The sequence below is a fragment of the Microcaecilia unicolor genome, chromosome 2, assembly GCF_901765095.1.
Source record: "Microcaecilia unicolor chromosome 2, aMicUni1.1, whole genome shotgun sequence".
Lineage (NCBI taxonomy): Eukaryota > Metazoa > Chordata > Amphibia > Gymnophiona > Siphonopidae > Microcaecilia > Microcaecilia unicolor.
The window spans coordinates 16,315,894-16,337,887 of NC_044032.1; the positions used below are offsets into that span (position 1 = coordinate 16,315,894).

The following is a 21,994-nucleotide window of genomic DNA, read 5'->3' on the forward strand; positions in this document are numbered from 1 at the left end:
TTACTGGCTTCTTTTGCCTCACTGTTTAATCATGCTAGCAGTATTTTTGTCCTTCACTTGAACGTTTCAATGTTTGTTTCAATGGATAGAAAGAATATTTTGGGCAGCACCAAGGGGCAAATGAACTCCTTAAAGCCATCACCAGCCATGGCCAGAAGGATGCTAGGCTGCATAGAGAGGGGTATAACCAGCAGAAGAAAGGAGGTGTTGATGCCCCTCTACAAGTCATTGGGGAGGCCCCATTTGGAGTATTGTGTTCAGTTTTGGAGGCCGTATCTTGCTAAGATGTAAAAAGACTGGAAGCAGTGCAAAGAAAAGCTACAAAAATGGTATGGGATTTGCGTTGCAAACCGTAGGAGGATAGACTTGCCGACCTGAACATGTATACTTTGGAGGAAAGGAGAAACAGGGGTGACATGATACAGACGTTCAAATATTTGAAAGGTATTAATCCGAATACGAACCTTTTCCAGAGATGGGAAAGCGGTAGAACTAGAGGACATGAATTGAGGTTGAAGGGGAGCAGACTCAGGAGTAATGTCAGGAAGTATTTCTTCATCTAAAGGGTGGTGGATATATGGAATGCCCTCCCATGGGAGGTGGTGGAGTTGGAATTCAAACATGCGTGGGATAAACACAAAGGAATCCTGTTTAGAAGGAATGGATTCACGGAATCTTAGCGGAGATTGGGTGGCAACACCGGTAACTGCGAAGTGAAACCTGTGCTGGGCAGACTTGTACGGTCTACGCCCTGATTGTGACTGGATAGGGATGGGCTGGAGTGTAAATTTTAAGGGGCTTCAACATTACCTTCAGTACAAGAACAGTGCTAGGCAGACGTTTACGGTCTGTGCCCTGAGAATGGCAAGGACAAATCAAACTCGGGTATACATATAAAGTATCGCATACCATGTAAAATGAGTTTATGTTGTTGGGCAGACTGGATGGACCATACAGGTCTTTATCTGCCATCATTTACTATGTTACTATGTCAAAGGCCATAGTAGACCAGGTGCCTTTAAATAAAGAGAAGAAAGACTTGAAAAATTGCACATTGTCACTGTCAACTGTTAATAAGAATAAAAGTGTCTGTATACAAATGCTAGAAAACTATAAATACAATGGGTAAGTTAGAATATACTGCACTAAATGAAAAGATAGATATAAGGGCTCATTTTTTAAACAGAAAAACATTCAAAAAGTGGCATAAAGCGGCATTTGGATGTTTTGCTTGCCAAAACATTCAAATCTCTACTTTTCGAAACCCATTTTTTAAATGTTTAGCTATGCAGTCCTTCACCTGTGTGTCCCAATCACAAGGGAGCGTGTCGCACTTTTTCTGCCATAATGGAACAAAACAAAAACGTCCAGGGCTACAAAATTTAGACATTTTGGTCTAGACCTGGTTTTTACAACTAGAACCCTTATTTTATCATCCTCACTTTAATATTCCCTTTTCTCTTGTTTGTCCTAATTACTCTGTAAGCTCTGTCGAGCAGGGACTGTCTCCATGTTTAAGTGTACAGCGCTGCGTACGTTTAGTAGCGCTTTAGAAATGATAAGTAGTAGTAGTAGTAATTCAGAAAAAGGTGCCCTAAATGACAAGATGACCACTGGAGGAATTACTCCTGTAAATAATTGTCACAAATTGAATGCAGTGAAAAACAGGTTCAGACTTTCTAAGCAAACTAGGCCTGTAAAATCAAAGCATCTCTTCTCTGTCCTGATACTTCACTGAAGAAATGTGACAGTCTGATTAAGTTAATAAAGCCTGGCAGAGTTACAAAGTTGGCAAGGATTGTGTACAGCTGGACACAGGCATGCCGAGAAACTATAAGAAATAATTGGGCCAGGTGCAGAAAAGTTAAATTTAAGGATGAGCGAAGCTTGGAGATAAGAAAACGTATTAAGGTTGAAACTTGGTCCTAATTGGATGAGAGATAAGAAAGTTGGAACTTGGGCATAATTGGATGTATGTGGAGGAGTGGCCTAGTGGTTAGGGTGGTGGACTTTGGTCCTGGGGAACTGAGTTCGAGTCCCACTTCAGGCTCAGGCAGCTCCTTGTGACTCTGGGCAAGTCACTTAACCCTCCATTGCCCCATGTAAGCCGCATTGAGCCTGCCATGAGTGAGAAAGCACAGGGTACAAATGTAACAAAAATAAAATAGATATTCTCCGAGGACAAGCAGGCTGCTTGTTCTCACTGATGGGTGACGTCCACGGCAGCCCCTCCAATCGGAAACTTCTCTAGCAAAGTCCTTTGCTAATCCTCGCGCGCACCGCGCATGCGCGGCCGTCTTCCCGCCCGAAACCGGCTCGAGCCGGCCAGTCTTCTTTTGTCCGCACTCGGTACGGTCGTGTTTCGCCATGTCGAGCCCCGGAAAGTCGACCTCGCGCGTCCAAATTTATTTTTGACGTGTTTTTTTCTTCGGAAAAAGTCTTTAAAGTGTCGGGAAGTGCTTCGGAACCCCCCCCCCCCCCCGGGTTTCAGACCACCCCTTCCCGTACTTCCAGCTTTTTGCCCCGATAAGTTTTCTTTCGTCGTCGGGGTAGGCCTCTTTTCGGCCTCGGTCGAGATTTTCTCCCTTCTAAATTTTTTGGTGCTCTTTTTCCGTCATTTCGGATTTTGATTTCGCCGGCGTGATTTTTCCGCCCATGACATCGAAGCCTTCCAGCGGCTTCAAGAAGTGCACCCAGTGCGCCCGGTTAATCTCGCTCACTGATAGACACTCGTCGTGTCTTCAGTGTCTGGGGGCCGAGCACCGCCCTCAGAACTGTAGTCTGTGTTCCCTGCTTCAAAGGCGGACTCAGGTAGCGAGATTAGCCCAGTGGAACGTGTTGTTCTCGGGCTCTTCGTCGGCATCGGCACTGGGATCTTCGAGTGCATCGACGTCGTCAGCGTCCAGACCATCGTCCTCGGCCGCCACTGTATCGAGTGCATCGAGGCATCGGGCCTCTGCATCGGCGCCAAGGTATCGGGCGACTGCATCGACGTCGGTGGTACCGGGACCTCGTCTGCTGATGTCGTCGGACGGTGGTGCATCGTCAGGAGTGCAGGTGAGGGCTGTCCATTCCCCTGCTGGTGGCGGTGAGCCTTCGGGTGGGTCTCCTCCTACCCTGAGGGCTCCTGCGGTACAGCCCCCCCGAGACCGACCTCCTTCGGCCTCGGCCCCGAGGAAGCGACGGCTGGATTCTACGTCCTCCTCGTCGGTGCCGGGGAGCTCCGGTGACATGCTTCGGAAGAAGTCGAAGAAGCATCGACACCGGTCGCCTCCCCGCGTCGGCACCGAGAGCTCTGGGTCGCCGAGGGAGTCGGCACCCAGCAGGCATCGGCACCGAGAGGACCGCTCACCCTCTGTTCAGGAGGTATCGATGCGCTCCACTCTGGACAGCCCGGAACAGCCTCCTCGCCCGGAACAGGTTCTGACGTCGACGCCTGCATCGACCTCTTTGCCTTTCTCTGCAGCCGCTCTGAACGAGAGCCTCCGGGCCGTTCTCCCAGAGATTCTGGAAGAGCTGTTGCGCCCTTCCCCTCCGGTACCGGCGGTGCTTGCGCCTCCGGTACCGTCGAGCGTGGCGCCGGCTGGCCCATCGCCCGGGGTGAGGTCCCCGACGTCGGTACCGCGTGCGGTGCCGACTGCGGCCACCTCCCAGGAGGGCTCCCCGACTACGTCGGCGGAGGGAGCTTCACCGATGCGGGCGAGGGAGTCTACCTCTCGACGCCCACATCGTGGACGTGGCTCCACGGAGTCGAGCCGGGCGAGGTTGCAGACACAGGTTCGTGAACTTGTGTCTGACACCGAGGGTGAGGCCTCGTGGGAGGAAGAGGAAGACCCCAGATATTTCTCGGACGAGGAGTCTGAGGGTCTTCCTTCTGATCCTACTCCCTCTCCTGAAAGGCAGCTTTCTCCTCCTGAGAGTCTGTCTTTCGCTTCCTTTGTCCGGGAGATGTCTACGGCCATCCCCTTCCCGGTGGTTGTGGAGGACGAGCCCAGGGCTGAAATGTTTGAGCTCCTGGACTATCCTTCTCCACCTAAGGAAGCGTCCACTGTTCCCTTGCACCATGTCCTAAAAAAGACATTGCTTGCGAACTGGACCAAGCCACTAAGTAATCCCCACATTCCCAAGAAGATCGAGTCCCAGTACCGGATCCATGGGGACCCAGAGCTGATGCGCACCCAGTTGCCTCATGACTCTGGAGTTGTGGATTTGGCCCTAAAGAAGGCTAAGAGTTCTAGGGAGCATGCTTCAGCGCCCCCGGGCAAAGACCCTAGAACCTTAGACTCCTTTGGGAGGAAGGCCTACCATTCTTCTATGCTCGTGGCCAAAATTCAGTCGTACCAGCTCTACACGAGCATACATATGCGGAACAATGTGCGGCAGTTGGCGGGCTTGGTTGATGCTCTTCCCCCTGAGCAGGCCAAGCCTTTTCAGGAGGTGGTCAGGCAGCTGAAGGCGTGCAGAAAATTCCTGGCCAGAGGGGTGTATGACACCTTTGATGTTGCGTCCAGGGCCGCTGCTCAAGGTGTGGTGATGCGCAGGCTCTCATGGCTGCGTGCCGCCGACCTGGAGAATAGACTCCAGCAGCGGATTGCGGACTCGCCTTGCCGTGCGGATAACATTTTTGGAGAGAAGGTCGAACAGGTGGTAGAGCATCTCCACCAGCGGGACACCGCATTCGACAAGTTCTCCCGCCGGCAGCCTTCAGCATCTACCTCTACAGGTAGAAGATTTTTTGGGGGAAGGAAGACTGTTCCCTATGCTTCTGGTAAGCGTAGGTACAATCCTCCTTCTCGACAGCCTGCGGCCCAGGCTAAGCCCCAGCGCGCTCGCTCTCGTCAGCAGCGTGCGCCTCAGCAAGGCCCCGCGGCTCCCCAGCAAAAGCAAGGGGCGAGCTTTTGACTGGCTCCAGCAGAGCATAGCCGACATCCAAGTGTCAGTGCCGGGCGACCTGCCTGTCGGAGGGAGGTTGAAAGCTTTTCACCAAAGGTGGCCTCTCATAACCTCCGACCAGTGGGTTCTTCAAATAGTCCGGCAAGGATACACCCTCAATTTGGCCTCAAAACCTCCAAATTGTCCACCGGGAGCTCAGTCTTACAGCTTCCAGCACAGGCAGGTACTTGCAGAGGAACTCTCCGCCCTTCTCAGCGCCAATGCGGTCGAGCCCGTGCCATCCGGGCAAGAAGGGCTGGGATTCTGTTAGAGCCATGGCAGCGTCGGTAGCCCACTTGAAGTCAGCCACTATTGAAGAGATCTGCAAAGCTGCGACGTGGTCATCTGTCCACACATTCACATCTCATTACTGCCTGCAGCAGGATACCCGACGCGACAGTCGGTTCGGGCAGTCAGTGCTTCAGAACCTGTTTGGGCTTTAGGATCCAACTCCACCCCCCGAGGGCCCTGTTTGTTCTGTTCCAGGCTGCACTCTCAGTTAGTTGGTAAATTTTTTAGGTCTATCTCAGTTATGTCCTCTCCGTTGCGAGGCCCAATTGACCATGGTTGTTGTTTTGAGTGAGCCTGGGGGCTAGGGATACCCCATCAGTGAGAACAAGCAGCCTGCTTGTCCTCGGAGAAAGCGAATGCTACATACCTGTAGAAGGTATTCTCCGAGGACAGCAGGCTGATTGTTCTCACAAACCCGCCCGCCTCCCCGTTGGAGTTGTGTCTTCCCTTGAAGTGTATTGTCTTGCTACATACTGGACTGGCCGGCTCGAGCCGGTTTCGGGCGGGAAGACGGCCGCGCATTCGCGGTGCGCGCGGGCGCGCGAGGACTAGCAAAGGACTTTGCTAGAGAAGTTTCCGATTGGAGGGGCTGCCGTGGACGTCACCCATCAGTGAGAACAATCAGCCTGCTGTCCTCGGAGAATACCTTCTACAGGTATGTAGCATTCGCTCTATTGGAGATTCTACATGGAATGTTGCTGCTATTGGAGATTCTACATGGAACGTTGGAGATTCTACATGGAATGTTGCTTCTATTGGAGATTCTACATGGAATGTTGCTATTCCACTAGCAACATTCCATGTAGAAGGCTAGACAGGCTTCAGTTTCTGTGAGTCTGACGTCCTGCATCAGACTCACAGAAGCAGAAGCCTGCGCAGCCACATTGGTGATCTGCAAGGGCCGACTTCTACATGGAATGTTGCTAGTGAAATAGACATCAAGGAAATCTTCAACGAAATTAACCAAAGCCTATACATCATGAACACCTGGGCAGACGCATACAGCAGCCAGACTCATCTTTGGAAAACCAAAATATGAAAGTGCAAAACCCTTACAAGAGAAGCTACACTGGCTCCCACTTAAGGAACGCATTACTTTTAAAGTATGCACACTAGTCCACAAAATTATCCACGGCGAAGCCCCAGCATACATGACTGAGTTAATTGACTTACCACCCAGAAACGCCAAAAGATCATCACAAACCTTCCTCAACCTACACTTCCCTAACTGCAAGGGCCTGAAATACAAGACGCTACACGCGTCAACCTTTTCCTACATGAGCACGCAACACTGGAACACACTTCCGCGCAACCTGAAAACGATTCACGAACAAACCAACTTCCGCAAATTACTGAAAACACATCTTTTTGATAAAATCTACGTAAAGAACCAAAACATATAAAATCCACACTCACTGCTCCGTTATACATCAACACATCCACCTAAGAATTCTCAATCCTGAAATCACACCACACTCATACCTTTAACCAAAGAAGATGTATACCATAGGCTATTCGTTTTATATGCTATATATTGTCCTCAGAATCTCTAGTTTCTCGTTGTTTTCCTTTCAATGTTTCTATGTTCTTTTCCATTGATTTATTCCTTAACGATACTTTGATTTGATTTGTTTTGTATAACTCTTCACAATGTAATCCATAACCGAATTGGAACAAAATGTAATTTCCATTATTCATAATGTATTGTAAGCCACTTTGAGCCCGCAAAAAGGTGGGAAAATGTGGGAAACAAATGCAATAAATAAATAAATAAATAAAATATATACCAGCCTCTATGACAGCATCAGATGTTATATAGCCAGTCCTAATAAAGCAGCAAGGAGGTCCCTGGAGTAACCCAGTGGTTGGTGCAGGTCACTGTGGAGAAGGGGACCCAGGCCAATAATCCACTGTTACACTTGTGGTGGAAAGTGTGAGCCCTCCAAAACTCATAAAAACCCACTGTACATGCAGGCATAAGGGATATTGTAGTGGTGTACAGTTGGGTACACTGGGTTTTTGGTGGGTTTTGGAGGGCTCATTATACAATATAAGGAGATAATGTTGAGATATGTACCTGGGAGATTTTATGTGAAGTCCACTGCAGTGCCCCCTAGTGTGCCCCAGTGCTCTGCTGGGATGTCTGTACGGCCAGTCTACTAAGAATGCTGGGCCTCCATACATCCCAATAGCTTGATTTTGTGCTTTTTTCACTTGAATATTTTTTTTTCAAAAATGGTCCACTGAGCACAAAAACATCTAGCAAATGGCCACTTTTGAAACAGAAAGATAAACGTTTTTCTGTTTCGAAAATCACTACATTTGCCACTTGAATTTGGGACATTTTGATCAAAACATCCAACGTCGGATTTAAACGTCATATTGAAAATGCCCCTCGTAATAGGCATCTCTGAGACCTGGTGGAAGGAAGATAACCAATGGAACACATTACACCTGTGGCATCCATCTCACTTACAACCAAACGGATGGAAAGCATCGTAGCTAAACAACTTACTGAATACATCGACAATTTCTCAATCCTTCATGAATCACAGTTGGGCTTCAGATCTCTCCACAGTACGGAAACCGCCCTGGTAACTCTCCTAGCCAAGTTCAAAAAGGAAATCGCATTAGGTAAAAACATACTCCTCTTGCAATTCGACTTGTCAAGCACATTTGATACGGTTCACCACTATATACTATTAAGAATACTCAACAAGATAGGAAACCTTTGATCCATTTGAGTATATTCCCTCCTATGCCTAACCACGAGATCTTATCAAGTAAAAGCAAACTCAAACATATCACCATCATGGAGTACCGACTGTGGAGTACCCCAGGGTTCACCTCTCTCACTCATATTTAATCTGATGATGATCCCCCTTGCTCATGCCCTATACAAGCATAATCTTAATCCTTTTCTGTATGCGGATGATGTCAACATTTACATACCATTCAACTCTAATCCAACAGAATCACTGTTGCAATAAAGACTAGTTTAAGCTTAATGGATGCCTGGGCATCGGCATTCAAACTCAAACAAGGAAAAAACTCACTGCCTTATTCTCTCTTCTCACCACAAAACAAACCTCCCTTCATCCATAAAAACCCCGGAACATACTCTCCCAATATCGGACAAACTAAAGATCCTTGGAATTACTATTGACACCAACCTAACCCTGGAGAGCCAAGCCTCTGCCACCACGAAGAAAATGTTCCATGCAATGTGGAAACTTAAACGGATCAAACAATTCTTCCCAAGGGAAACTTTCCGTAATATAATTCGAACAATGGTACTATCACATGTTGACTATTGTAACACCGTATATGCGGGATGCAAAGAACAGATCTTAAGGAAACTCCAGACCGCGCAGAACACAGCAGCTAGACTCATTTTCGGAAAGAAAAGATTTGAAAGTGCTAAACCCCTGCGCGAAATACTACACTGGCTACCAATCAAGGAACGAATAGCCTTCAAAATTTGCACTCTGGTCCATAAAATAATCCATGGTCTGGACCCAACCTACATGACCCAACTTATCGACTTACCAACTAGAAACATCATTGAATCATCAAGAACATTTCTAAACCTGAATTACCCAAACTGTAAAGAACTAAAATACAAATCAACATATGCATCCAGCTTTTCCTACATTTGCACCCAGCTCTGGAACGCATTACCTAGAAACATTAGAACTGTGAACACCCATCTAAAATTCCAAAAAGACCTCCTCTTCCGGAAAGCCTACCCAGCAGACCCAAACTAATTCATGAACAATGCATCACGTCTTTCTTTTTTTTTTTTTTTTAATTATTTTTATTGTATGAAGACAGAGACAACCAGTTATAAACAAAAACCAACCATCCACAATTTTGTGATAAAACAGAGCAGTAGTACAGAAATAGTCTTCTCTCCACCAGTCTTGGCTTCATAACTTTTTATCGTTTACACCCCCCTCCCTCCCATCTCCCTACCCCCCCTCCCCCAAAGGTTGCTCCTGCCCCATTACATGCAGACCCCTTTAATTACTCATTGCTAAATCTTGCGGTGAGAGTATTTTGAGTGCTCTCCCCCAGATGTCTCTGTATTGGCGGTTCCTCCCTGAGGCAGAAAGTCTGAACGATAAGCTTACCCATTGGGCCATCTCAACCATACAGTTTTTCCATACTTCTAGGTGTGGTGGCTCGGCATCTACCCACGCTTTCAGCACACACTTCTTAAGCAACATCATTGCCAATAACACAAATTTGCAGTGGGCTGCCCCCAGTTTTTGTTCTCGAAGTGATTCTCCACACCCCATTAATATGATCGAGTACTTCCACTCTACTGGGTGTTGCAGAACCTCCTCCACTAACCCTAACGCTCCGACCCATAACGTGTGAAGTGCTGGGCATTCCATGAATGAGTGTAAAATGTTCCTGCGTTTTTCTTGCACTTATTGCACTTGTCATCTTCCCACATTCCCAGCTGTTTCCCCTTTACCTTAGTAATGTGGACCCTGTTAAGAATTCGATATTGTATTTCCTGCAGTGCTGCATTTGGAGTAAGCTTGCCCAGATTTCGAAATATCGCACCCAATCGCTCTACTGTAACTTCTTCTACTACATCTCTACTCCACTCCTCTGCTAAGTGTACCATATGGGGCGCTTTCTGATGTTCCCTCATCACCTGGTACCACCCTGCCATTTTATTACATAGAGGCGTCATCCGCATAAATGTATAATCTAGTTGTGTAAAACGGGTGAGGCTTTTACTCCCTCGTTCCATGCTCAAAATGTAATCTCGCGCTTGCAAATATGCAAAAAATTGGGAGCGAGGGATCTGCAGTTCGTGTCTGACCATGTCAAAGGTTGGGAAGACATCATCTCCATCCTTCCTAAATTGTCCTATGAATCTGCACCCCTTATCTTGCCAACTCTGAAACACTGATCTTCCCATCCCTGTCGGGAAAGCCATGTTTCCTACCAGCGGCAAAAAGGGACTGGTTCCCCTCATCGCTCCTCCTTGTCCTCTCCACCATCTCCATGCCAGCTGCAATGCTGCCACATACAGGTTGTCCACTGTCTTTTTTGCACCCTGCACTACCCATGATTCTAATACTGTAAAGGGGTCATTCAAACCACACCAACTTTCCCAGAATCCCGGGAGGGCATAAAATCCATGTCCTGTAATCAGCTCATGGATCCAGCGTAACAGGGCTGCCACATTGTACCTTCTCAGGTCTGGTAGTCTCAATCTAAGAAATGAACAATACCCCTTCCACATAATCCTATTACTTCAAATTTTACCACTCCAGTTATAATTAAGTGTACTTCTACCCTTATCCTACTCTGTATTGCTCACTAGAAGCTGTAGCCCCATCCCCGGAGACTTATCAGCTTCCTTGCACCTACTGTTACTCTATTTTCCATTCTGTATATATTCCCGGAGTTGGTACTCTCCTCTCCGGAACCTGTAAGCCACATTGAGCCTATTGCTATGCGGGAAAATGTGGGTTACAAATGTAATAAATACATAAATAAATGTTGCAGGGATAGGGTGGATCAATTAAGTGGAGGAGTAGGGTTGTATGTCAAAGAGGACCTTAAATCAAACAGACTGAAAGTTCTGCAAGACACAAAATAGACTTTGGAATCCTTATCGACAGAAATTCCATGTGTAAAGAAGAAAAGGATAGTGATAGGAGTATATTACAGTTCACAGTTTAATAAGACTTGATATACCTCCTATCAAAAAAAGGTCAAAGTGGTTTACAATATATAGTAAGTAAAGAGAAACGAACTCCATAGCTACTGGAAAGCTGAAAACACAGAGATCTTCAACAGGGGCCTATAAGGTAACCAGAGTTCAGCTACAATCCAAACACCTACATGAAAAAACAGGTTTTCAATTTAACCTTAAAGGTCTTATAAGACCTTTCCACCTGTATATCAACAAGAAGCTGATCCCAAAACAGTACAGTACATTTTGTACGTTTATCCTAGAAATAAGCAGTTTATATCGTATTTTATATTATGGATTTCAGTTGTTTCATGGATTTAAGATGTTTCAAAGTTTTTAATGTATATCCAAGAATGTAAAAGGACTTGAAGCGATTCAAAGAAAAGCAAAGAAAATGGGGTTTGCATAGCAAGATGTATGACAAGAGACTTGATGAACTGAACATGTATACCCTGGAGGAAAGGAGAAACAAGGGTGTTACGACAGAGATGTTCAAATATTTGAAAGTATTAATCCACACACAAACGGAAAGGTGGAAGGACTAGGTAACATGAATTGAAATTACAGGGGGGCCGACTCAGGAATAATGTCACAGAGATGGTGGTAGATACATGGAATGCCCTCCCGTGGGAGGTGATGGAGATGAAAACGGTAACAGAATTAAATAATTCATGGGATAAACACAAAGGAATCCTGTATGGAAGGCCTGGAACCAAACAAGCTTAGTATAGGAGAAAGTGGGATGTTTGACCACGGAAAACCAAAGACTGGAGGGATTAATTCTTAATTAAGTTGTTTATTAATGAAAAAAAGACTCGACACAAACGTTGTGTTTCGGCCTTTAGGCCTGCATCAGGAGTCTACAAAACATACATATACACGTATAGATTAATAAAAGACAATGACTATTTCTAATATAAAATCAGGATTGCAAATAAAACAGTAAACATAAATATTAAAAAATGTTTTAAAAAAATCCTTGTATATAGACCAAATTATAATAGTAATACTACAAGCTAAGAACTAATCAAATGAAAAACTAGTCAGATAAAGGAAATAGCAATTTTTGTGTGCATACTTCTAAGCATAATCATACAACATTTATATGTGTATTCATACATAAAATACAGAAGCTTATTTATGACTTCCAAACCTTAACCCCTAAAGGCTTAAATAATGAAATTGATTTCCGTCCCTTCCTTTGAATAATTCCACATTATATTTCAATATCAGCCCCCAAAAATTGTCCCTTAGACAAATAAATAATACCTTTACAACCATAGTTTATCAGTTCATACAGTTTGTCGGTTTTGCATACATTCAAAACCTATACAAAACTGAAATCTTATCACAAGACTGATTAACCTCTCTGCTATTAACGATCAAGCACTACCACTTTAAACCTTATGTCGAATAGAGTCTCTATATAGTCGATGACCTAAAGTATGCTACAATCCAATGTATTACTCAGGAACTTTCATGCAATACCATAATGTTCTCTTCTTTACCATGTATGTACGCACATGGTATATATATATATACCATGATTTGTTCCATATATGTTATGTTCCATGTATGTTACCATGTATGTATGCACCTTAACGCAATACCATTTGTAATTCTGTTTACCCGGAAATGGCAACTGCCATTACGGCAAATTTAAGCCACATTGGGCCTGCAAATTGGTGGGAAAATGTGGGATACAAATACTACAAAATAAATAAAATGCACTCTATACCCTTTAACACCTTTTTTAAAAACATTTTTTTTAATTTATCAAAAATGTATCTTAAATTTATTCTATTCCTTAAATACAAAAATTAATGGTTCAATTTATCATCAATACTCCACTATTTTTCCCGTTTGTGTCGACTCTTTTTCTCATCAATAAACAACTGATTTAAGAATTAATCCCTCCAGTCTTTGGTTTTCCGTGGTCAAACATCCCACTTTCTCCTATACCTGTATTCTCTCTTGGGGCGTTCGTGTTCTCCGCTTCTTGCGGATTATCTGACCAAACCAGCTTAGTAACATTTAGATGGCAACACCAGTAATTGGGAAGCAAATCCAGTGCTGAGCAGACTTCTATGGTGTGTGCCCTGCTCATGGCTAAACAGATTTGGATGGGCTGGAGTGGGGCTTCAATGACAACTTCAGAAGTTGGAGAACAAGGCCAGTGCCGGGTGGACTGCTACGGTCTGTGCCCTGAAAATGGCAAGGACAAATCAAAATCAAGCATAAGTAATATCACATCATACCTTATGCTATGAGTTTATCTTGTTGGGCAGACTGGATGGACCGTACAGGTCTTTATCTGCCGTCATCTCTTATGTTACTATATTTGGTGTATGGTGGGAGATTTTTGTATTGTTGTACATTAATCATATATATATGCAACACAGGGATAACATAATACAGTGATGTATTCTTCCATCCATGTCCCTCAATGAAGGGGGGAGAATACTCCCTTGCACATCCATTTTCAGCAAAAATTTTAAAAAGGCCTTTTTTACAGGCGCACTGAAAAATGGATCTGTGCGTGCCCAAAATCCATGCCTACACTACCGCAGGCCATTTTTCAGCACACCTTAGTAAAATGACCCCTGAATAATACACACTGTTGCTTGAATAGGGAACCCTATTGGAGGGGAAGGAATTTTGAATTTAGCTCACACCTTTTTCATTTGTAGTTCAAGGCAGTGGCGTAGGAAGGGGGGGCGGTCCGCCCCGGGTGCACGCCGCTGGGGGGTGTCGGCTCCGCGCTGGTGCACTGCCCTCTCTGCCCCGGAACAGGTTACTTCCTGTTCCGGGGCAGAGAGAGCGGTGGGCCGGCGCGGAGCCGACGCGCCCCGGTGGCGTGCAGTCGGGGCGGATCGGCCCTCCCGCCCGTCCCTTGCCACAGGTATGCGCTCTGGGGGGGGGTGCGCTCCAGCGGGAGGAGGGTGTGCCATGCTGCACCCGAGGGGGGTGCGCAGCGGCGACCCACCCCAGGTGTCAGCTCCCCTCGCTACGGCTCTGGTTCAAGGGAAGTTATATCCAGGTACTGTATGTATTTTCCTGTCTCCAGAGGGTTTACAGTCTAATCCGCTTGTTTACTAATCTGCGCCGCAATGCCAACACAGCCCATTCAAAGTGAATGGGCTGTGTCAGCAATAGTGCATGGCAGCCACTAGCACAGCTCAGTAAACAGGGGGGGGGGGTAAATTTAAACCTGAGGGTACACAGGGTTGTGTCTTACCTAAGATCACAAAGAGCTCCACAGTGGGATTTGAAACAGACTTACTTTGGTTGTCAGCCCCACTGCTCTAATCTTTGACTCCCCTCCTACTGCACAATTGTGTGCACTGTTGCACAATATGGTACTTCTGGATAGTGTGCATTATTGAGCAATAATGCTCACTACTGAAGACATGGGGGAAAAATGAAATTTCTGCTTTTTCTTGTCATTTTGGCTTTAAAACTACTTGGGACATTCCCATGTCATTTCAAATAAAGCACATCCCTATTTTGTAGATTTTGGATTACGCTCAAAGCAAGTTACATACAGCCACAATATGAAGAAGAAATGATGGTGCAACTATTGGCACTGCTCACAAGTGAAGCCTGTGCAATAGTGAAACCAGCAAGTGGAGATTACAGGAGATTAAGAAAAGCAGTAAAATCACTTTATCTTGCTCTAATCTTTCCTCAGGAATAGTTCTTTTCAAGCAGCAAGTCATTTTGTAATTTATGGGGCTGTTGTTTTAAAAGCTGTTCTGTGGGTAAAGCCTGTTTTGTACTCAGAAAAAGGCTTTTATAAACTTGTGCGACCACATACAGGCATTAAAAGTGTGCATACAGAAAGATAGATTCTGAAAATGATGCCCAAAGATAGGCCAACAGTCAGGAGTGAGGGAACAAAAAAGAGGAAACCAAAGCCAATCCTAATAATCAGGTCTTTATTGCCTCAAAAATGATGTAAGCCAATTGTCAAAAGGCTCAACACAGCCGTGTTTCGGCAGGCGTGCCTTTGTCAGGAGCCTTATCTGCAAACATAAACAAGCAGCATGATGCTGTAAACAATAACAGCGTAATCTGAAAATGGGCTGAGATGTGTCAAGTGGTAACACCCAGAATTGGGCTCACAGCCCATGCTGGAAGCAGGCTAGCAGTCACTTACCACTGCAAGCTGAATATTACCCCAGTGGTGTTTAATATCATGTCTGTGTTAGTTGATTCTTGTCTTTAGCATTTGTCCTGTCTCTCCAACATAGCATCCTGCTTTACATTTTCTGCACTGAATGATATATGCTACATTTGCATAAGTAGGATCCCTTTGTGTTGAATGCTTCAGATACCGCATTCAATTCAAGCTTCTCCTTCTTACCTACAAATGCACTCAGTCTGCTGCCCCTCACTATCTTTCTACCCTCATCTCCCCTTACGTTCCCGCCCGTAACCTCCGTTCACAGGATAAATCACTCCTCTCAGTACCCTTCTCCACCACCGCCAACTCCAGGCTCCGCTCATTCTGCCTCGCCTCACCCTATGCTTGGAACAACCTTCCTGAACCCTTACGCCAAGCCCCCTCCCTGCCCGTCTTCAAGTCTTTGCTTAAAGCCCACCTCTTCAATGCTGCGTTTGGCACCTAACCATTACCGTTCAGTGAATCCAGACTGCCCCAATTTGACTGCCCCTATCGGACCGACCGTTCACTTGTCTATTAGATTGTAAGCTCTTTGAGCAGGGACTGTCTCTCTTTGTTAAATTGTACAGCGCTGCGTAACCCTAGTAGCGCTCTAGAAATGTTAAGTAGTAGTAGTATACCCCCACCCCATGTTCACCTTTTTATCTTCATAGAAAATATCAGCAGGGATGGTGCGATCAATGATTTTGGAGAAGATGGTGAGGGGCTGCGTCCCGTAGATCCTCTGGGCTCTGTTGGCCCGCTCAGCCTTTGATACTTCGTCATCATGGCCTCCCGAGCTGGATGCACATCTCTGGTATGGAAAGAAAACACAGCAGATGAGGCAAGCGGAGAGGGAGGGTCCCACTGACCACTGTAGGAGATTATATTTGGGGCATCTGATCTAGGGGTTTATCAAGTGAAACTTTAGAGGTTTATTTTTTAGGCAATTCAGTGCTTCCTGAGAGTTAAAAATAGGAGTTTATCGATATATTTGCTTTGTGTATGGGGGGAGATTTTTGTGGCTTTTTAGGTAGATTCCATTCCACGGCTCAAAGTTTTCCACAAACGTCTTTTCCCAGCCCCAGGTCCCCTTTTCCTACCACTAGCACCAGCCCCTCCATCTCTCTGTGTTTTTCTACCCATTTCCACCACTCTCAGACTCGAGCGAGCCTCCGAACCCCTTCTTGGATAATCATTTCAAGTTCTGCAGTTTGACTGTTTCGTTGTACGTTGCCTTGAGATATTTGGTGAGGCAAGACATCAAATCCTGTCAAGTTTTCCCAGTTCCCTTTTCCCATTCTTCTCCCTTTGCATCTATCCTGTTCCTAGCAACCCCCCCCCCCCCCACCATCATATCTCACACCTGCGTCAAACGTAGCAGATAATTGCTTCTTCACTCCAGCCACATGGGACTTAAGATGCAAAAGCAGGTACTAGAATGCTGAACCTGTTCTAGCAGTGCAAAAGCTTAATAACACTACTTGGAGAAAATCCTGAAACTCAAAATGTGATGAGAAACCACCACAGGTCAAGAGTATGAATGTGCTAAGTAAGCTTTAAGGAGGAAAAGACCTCAGCAGACAATTGGTTTGCAAAGAATATTGTCACATATGGTTTACTATGACCAGTAACAAATGCAGCCTATTATGAATCCCTTCTCTTTCATCGGTCTCAAAAACCTCCTGTATTTTCTTATTGTTTTTATATGATGTGACTATACAGAACTAGCAAGTAACACTTAATTTGCTATTAAAAAAGTACAAGGAGGAAAAAGGACTTCAGTGGCTCAGGTCACGTCACCCGCCTTACTTCTTCATTAGTCCATTTTGGCGTGTGTTGGGCAAGTGTAAACGCTTACGCGGTTAGTAATAGGGCCCCAAAGGCGGTTAAGAAATCCTACTGAATAAATAAAATAAATACTGAGCTCTTCAAGACTCCTCTCATATGTATTTTGATACAAATCCCATATCATTTTTGTTGCCTTCCTCTGAACCACCTCAAGTTAGGGTTACCATATGGCTCCAGAAAAAGGAGGACGGATTGAGCCAGCCGGGTTTTACTTCCATTGCTTTTGAAAGCAATGGAAGTAAAACCCGGCTGGCTCAATCCGTCCTCCTTTTTCTGGAGCCATATGGTAACCCTACCTCAAGTCTTCTGATGTCCTTAGCGAGATACAGCCTCCAAAACTGAACATAATACTCCAAAACAGGGCCTCACCAATGACTTGTATAAAGGCATTAACATCTCCTTTCTTCTACTGGATATACCTCTCTCTATGCAACCGCATCCTTCCGGCTACAGCCACTACCTTGTCACATTTGTTTCGCTGCCTTGAGATCCTCTGCCACTCCTGGTCTGTACTTATCAGCCTTTCACCCCCCTAGCGAATACAATTCTTTTGGTTTTCTACATCTCTTGTGCATCACTCCACACTTCTTTACATTAAATTTGAACTGCCAAACATTAGACCGTTCTAATATTTTTAGATCACTTGTCATGTTGTCTACTCCCTTCATGGTGTCCCTCTATTACAAATCTTTGTGTCACCCGCAAAAAGGAAAACTCTCCCTTCTAACCCTTAGGCAATGTCACATATAAACATGATGAATAGAATCAGCCCCTACCGATCCTTGGAGCACTCTACTTACATTTCTTTCCACCGAGTGAATTCTATTCACCAACACCCTCTTGACGTACGTCAGTCAACCAGTTTCTAATCCAGTTCACCAGTCTGGGTCCTAACTTCAGCCCATTTCATTTGTTCACAAGCCTCCTTTGAAGACTGTGTCAAAAGCTTTGCTGAAGTCATAATAGACCACATCTTCCATGTAACCGCGATCCAGTTCTCTGGTCACCCAGTCAAAGAAATCAATCAGATTAGTTTGACATGATTTTCCTTTGGTAAAACCATGTTGCTTCAGATCTTGTAAGCCATTGGATTCTAGGAATTGTACTATCCTTTCCTTCAGCTGTGCCTCCATAATTTTTCCTACCACCCAATGAGGCTTACCAGCCTGCAGTTACCCACTTCTTCTCTGTCACCATTTTTGCAGAACAGAACCACATTTGCCCTTCTCCAATCCTGTGGAACCTACCCTATCTCCATGGATGTATTATACAAATCTTTAAGAGGGACCACCAGAACCTCCTTGAGCTCCTTCAATATCCTTGGATGTATCTCATCCGACCCCATGGCCACACTTGTGGGGGAGACGGTGAAAAAAGAATGTCACAAATCGTGGATTTGGCGTTTGAATTCTGTGGAACCGAATGGACAGAGCTATAGTACTGAACGGTCAGCTTTTTTATAGAACTGAAGATATGTTAAAAGAACATGTATACGATTCTGTGAAAGGACAGGTTTTAATAGGGTCTTTCTGCCAGGTACTTGTGACTGGATTGGCCATTGTTTGTAAAACAGGATACTGGGCTAGATGGACCATTGGTCTGACCCAGTATGGCTGTTCTTGTGTTCTTACATCAAAGGAACATCAGCATTATAACATTACTAGTAAAAAAGCCCTGTTTCTGATGCAAATGAAACGGGGGGGCTAGCAATGTTTTCTTCTGTGTGCATGTGGGAGTGTGTGTGTCCCTGCCCTCTGGCCTCTCTCCCCTCCCCCCCCCTCTGAGTCCTTCACTGTTACAGAGCCAGCGATTTGATTTCGTGCTCTGCTGTTTTCCTTCACTGACTGTGTTACAGAGAGGGCGGGGCAGACACTCATAGGGAAACCGGATATCTCGCCCCCTTCACACTTCCGGCTGGAGGCTTCATAGAACGTTGGTGTTGCTTTTTATATAGAGAGATGATGTTTTGAATACAGGAAGTGCTATATTTGAGCATGGCATTTTCGGAAAGTGCAATCATCATTTTGAACAAGCGTTAAGCCAGGAAGAGACGTTTTGATATGACTAAATGCGAACAGCTAAGTTGTAAGATTTTAAACGTGCACACCAACAGCTGGCCTCCGTTGGGACTTCTGTTTTCTGAAATAAGTGCTCATTTGGGTATTTTGCTTATAGTTTTGGTGAAATTTGTGCACTATATAAAAACAGAAAGTACACAGAAAATATAGGAGGTTTTTGAGAGCAGTGAGAGAGAAGGGAGTCACAATAGGCTGCATTTGGCACTGGTCAGAGTAAACCATATGAGACACTGCTCTTTGCAAGCCCACTGACTGCCGAAGTCTTTTCCTCCTGATAATAATTCCTTAAAATTTACTTAACATATTCATAATCCTGAGCTGTGGTTGTTTTGTTGTTCTAGCAGTGCAAGTGAGGTTCAGAGTCAGGTTGGACAGCAGGGGTGAAGGAGGAAGCTCACAGCACTCTGCAGTTGGGCCCTGGAGTGCTCCTTTGGCAGTGGCCTGTTATGATGATGTCATTCCAGCAGAGATGGTAGCTGCCAGGTCACATCATAGGAGCAAGACAGGAAGGGTCATCTTTCAGGGTTTTTCCGTTATAACTATAAACCTCAGCTTCCCCATGGGGGTGTTTTATCTAAGCTGTCAGCTCTAACCAAAAATCATAAGCCATATAACTTTGTCAATACCAGGAAGTACTAGGGGATTTGATGATCTGCGTTTAATCTGGGGCATGTCAGAAACAGGAAGTCCCCTCTTTGTTAGTGACAGCAGCATCCTGGTGATTCAGAGATAAAGCCCTTTTCCATTCTTGACCGAGGAACACTGGGAAAGGACCAAAGACCTGTCACTGGTCTGAACAGGGAGGACAAAAGTACATGAATATTGCAGGGGTGTCACCAGTACCTTACTACTACTACTACTTATCATTTCTATAGCGCTACCGGGCGTACGCAGCGCTTTACACTTGAACATGGAGAGGCAGTCCCTGCCCTTCCATATCCCTCTATGAAGCCTCAGGATCCTCTCACAGCCCTGGGGTTTGGACTCACTGAGTGTAGCTTAAATGGGACATCTCAAGATTACCTCAAAGTTTTGGCACTATGAGCAGGTCCAGTCCATGAAACTCTTCATAGCTCTGGGATTAAAACTTAAGTGTGGCTGAGGTACTCATCTGGGAAACAGGGGCACAGGTCACACTATGGGAAAGGTTTGAATGGGGCAATAATGGTGCACTAGAAGAAGGAATGTAACTGAAGCACAGAACCTGAAGAGGAGAGGATGCAGCTGGGGTGGAAAAAAGGCACCAAGGAAGTTTTACGGCATCATGTCAAAAAGTTGAAGCCGATTCCCCCTGCAGCCGCCATCTTGGTTTGTCCAAAAACACGTCAGCTTGTGCAGCATACAGATGTGCACAGAGGAACTGTCAGCAGGCATAGAAGACAATTATTGGAAAGACTAAACTGCCTATAGCAAGGACACACATGGAGCGTCTTCACCCATTCAAGGCTCTTTTGCATCTGCTGGGGTAGCCGCAGTACCCTTCCCTTTCCAAGAGAAAGAAGCTGACTGACACCCAAGAAGGTTTTGTATCCTGAAACTTCCTTGCTGGAACAACACCCCCTTTTATAATACGCACTGAAATCTATAATACAGCATTAAAAATAACAAAGCAAGCTCTTGAGCAATGACAGAAAGACATTATTAAGCCTCCCTCCTTCACAGACCCCTCGGAAAGTTCCCAACCCCCCAACATCCCTCCACCCCCAATACCAGGGCTACCAAGGTACCCATTCCAGGAGGAAGACATTTTGGCCAGTCCTGGATTTCTGCCAACCTCATCCTGGTGCATTGTGGGACCTGTAGCACTGATTACAAATACTACACTGGGCTGGCCAAATAGTCTCCCTCCTAGAATGGGTAACTTGGCAGCTCTGCAATAGCTTCCTAACAGGGAGAATACAAAACCTGACAAGTTTGCTACTGTTTTGGAGAAACCAATATGGCGGCAAGCTCCGCCCAGTGGCTTCAGCTCCTGTCAAAAAAGCCTCCTTGAAAGGCGCTACAGACAGAGGAGACTGAACAAGGTGGGAGGCAAAATGGGGCCAGACTGAGGTCATGCGTGGGGAGGGGGAGGAGCCAGGCAATAGTCACCTTCTTGCAAGAAATATTATCCTAGTAAGGCAGAGGCTCTACACTGGGAGGAACACAACCGGGGCAAAGGTCATGCACTGGCTGGCTGGGGGAGAGAGGTGTTTGAGGCAGCGCAGCAGTGCACTATGCTAAGGAGGGCCTATTGGGGGGGGGGGGGGGGGGGGTGCAGCAATACCTGGAGCTGGAGGCAGGGCTGCACCCGACGGGGCAGCAGGAGAGCCAAATTTAGCAGCCCCCAGCCCGGGGCCAGGAAGCGACCGGAGCGCGCCGCCATATTGAGCAGGCAAAAACGAAGCTCCGCCTCTAGCGCGAGGAGGTCTTTTTAAATGGCCCCTTGGAAGGCGGGAACTGGGCGGGAGGGGGCGGGTCCATGCGCGCCGAGCAGCTTTAATTGGATTCAGTCCAGACGAGTGGGCGGGTCCTTTTTCTCGTGCTCGCAGTGTCGGTAGTTGTAGTTTCTGTGCAGGGGCGGGGCGGGCAGGCCAGTAAGCAAAACCGACCTAAAAGTACAGGGTTTCTGCGTCTCGCTCCTTGTTTCCCTTTTTAACCGTCCTCAGCCTATCGCTGTATCCAGCACACATTCCCCTGAAAGAGCTGCACCCGCCTGAATCCGGCACTGATTCTCTATAGAAGGCTGGATCCCGCACTGATTGTCTGTAGAGGGGCTGCATCCACCTGGATTTATTTATTTTATTTATTGCATTTGTATCCCACATTTTCCCACCTATTTGCAGGCTCAATATGGCTTACATAAGAACCCTATCAATAGAAATCAAACCAAATAAAACATGGAAAAGAAAATAAGATGATACCTTTTTTATTGGACATAACTTAATACATTTCTTGATTAGCTTTCAGATCGGA

General features: G+C 45.8%; 1 protein-coding gene across 1 annotated transcript in view; it reads right to left on the reverse strand.

Moving 5' to 3' along the window:
• Positions 1-21,419, reverse strand: part of HINT2 (histidine triad nucleotide binding protein 2) — a 32,331-nt gene extending 10,912 nt beyond the window's left edge. Inside the window, exons 1-2 of the mRNA XM_030191872.1 lie at positions 21,306-21,419; positions 15,769-15,924 (exon numbers count right to left, since the gene is read on the reverse strand). Of these exons, the coding sequence (XP_030047732.1) occupies positions 15,769-15,924; positions 21,306-21,404 (255 nt within the window). The 5' untranslated portion in view covers positions 21,405-21,419. The remainder of the gene's footprint in view (positions 1-15,768; positions 15,925-21,305) is intronic.
• Positions 21,420-21,994: the final 575 nt, after the last annotated feature.